Below are 1592 nucleotides of genomic sequence, written 5' to 3'. Positions count from 1 at the left end.
TCTCATCCCTCTGCTTCAGTGACCCACCTTCTCCAGCTCCTGGTCCTGCCGGTTCATCAATGTCTTCCAATGTTCATAGAGCTCAGGGTCAGAATTCTGGATGTCCTTCAGGGTCCCCTCTCTCTGGGTTGTCCCGTCCTTCATGGCGATAATCTGCAGGCGATCCGCGAGACACGAAACAGACGAAACACAATGACACCTGACCCCCAGACCGGAGCACTATATACTGTATACACTGCATACCATGAGTACTGTACATTGTGTGTCATGTGGGTTACAGCGCCCCCTTACCCAGTCAGCATGAATGAGGTACTGCAGCTTGTGTGTGACCAGAACAGTCGTTCTCTTGTTGTCTCGCAGCATCTTCAGTATCCCTTCCTGCATCAGGTGGTCACTCAGGTGAATGTCCAGAGCAGAGAACGGGTCATCCTGGGGGGTCAGAGGAGAAGATGTGTACAGCACTGCGGTATATGTCAGAGCTACATACATGTACAATAATAATAGTGTGTGACTGTGAGGGGACATTAGAGTGTAAGCTCCTCTGTACAGAGACTGATGTGACTGTGGGGGAGGGGACATTAGAGTGTAAGCTCCTCTGTACAGAGACTGATGTGACTGTGGGGGGAGGGGACATTAGAGTGTAAGCTCCTCTGTACAGAGACTGATGTGACTGTGGGGGAGGGGACATTAGAGTGTAAGCTCCTATGTACAGAGACTGATGGGACTGTGGGGGGAGGGGACATTAGAGTGTAAGCTCCTCTGTACAGAGACTGATGTGACTGGCTCAGTGATCTCTGTACAATGCTGCGGTATATGATGACATGAGGAGGCTCTGTGATGGGGGTGTCCTCGGAGATGACGTCTGCTTTACTCTGCCAGGAACATTTGTCATGTAAGAATTCTGCATGTTTCTCTGCTAAGCTCCACTCTGTTGGGCAGGCACTAGTAATCTCCGCTCTGTTGGGCAGGCACTAGTAATCTCCGCTCTGTTGGGCAGGCACTAGTAATCTCCGCTCTGTTGGGCAGGCACTAGTAATCTCCGCTCTGTTGGGCAGGCACTAATCCTCACATTGTTGTTATTATGGGGTAACTGGCCTGCTGAGGATTACAGCTCTGAGCTGACAACAAGGACAATGTTTTTATTTCCGACCGCATATTACAGATTGTACTTCACGCCGGAGGGTGGAGCATTGTGTGTACTGTGGGTGGAGTCAGGCCATCTTCTGGGGTACAGTGATTGGCTGGTTCTGACACGTCTGTAATGCTGATTTTTTTTATCAAAGGGGGAAAATAGAACTTCTGACTTACTGTAAAATCCTTTTCTTGGGGAACATTAAGGGACACAGGGTGAGTAATTCAGGTACATTGGGGTATACTGCCCCCTACAGGAGATTGCATTCTGGCCAAGAAAGGGGCAAGGACAGCCAGATATAACCCCTCCCACTCCCAACATGCCTCAGTTTAGTAGCAAGCAATAGTAGGAGTGGATCATAAGAAGGGGAGGGGCCTGTGTCCCGTAATGAACTCCAAGAAAAGGTTTCATGGCAAGTCGGAATTCCTGTTCTTTTCATTGTACATTACATGACACAGAA

The 1592-nt window shown here is 49.3% G+C and overlaps 1 protein-coding gene across 1 annotated transcript in view; it reads right to left on the bottom strand.

Moving 5' to 3' along the window:
* The window catches only part of LOC108803567 (ATP-binding cassette sub-family C member 8-like), a gene marked incomplete at its 5' end in the record, with an annotated part of 26582 nt that overhangs the window by 22127 nt on the left and 2863 nt on the right, over positions 1-1592 (bottom strand). Inside the window, 2 exons of the mRNA XM_018575398.1 lie at positions 28-153; positions 292-429. Coding sequence (XP_018430900.1) covers positions 28-153; positions 292-429 — 264 coding nt within the window. The remainder of the gene's footprint in view (positions 1-27; positions 154-291; positions 430-1592) is intronic.

This window comes from Nanorana parkeri, unplaced genomic scaffold, assembly GCF_000935625.1.
Source record: "Nanorana parkeri isolate BGI_ZX_2015 unplaced genomic scaffold, ASM93562v1 scaffold3877, whole genome shotgun sequence".
NCBI lineage: Eukaryota > Metazoa > Chordata > Amphibia > Anura > Dicroglossidae > Nanorana > Nanorana parkeri.
Note: the sequence above shows the minus strand (reverse complement) of the source record. Positions and strands in the feature narration are given on the sequence as shown.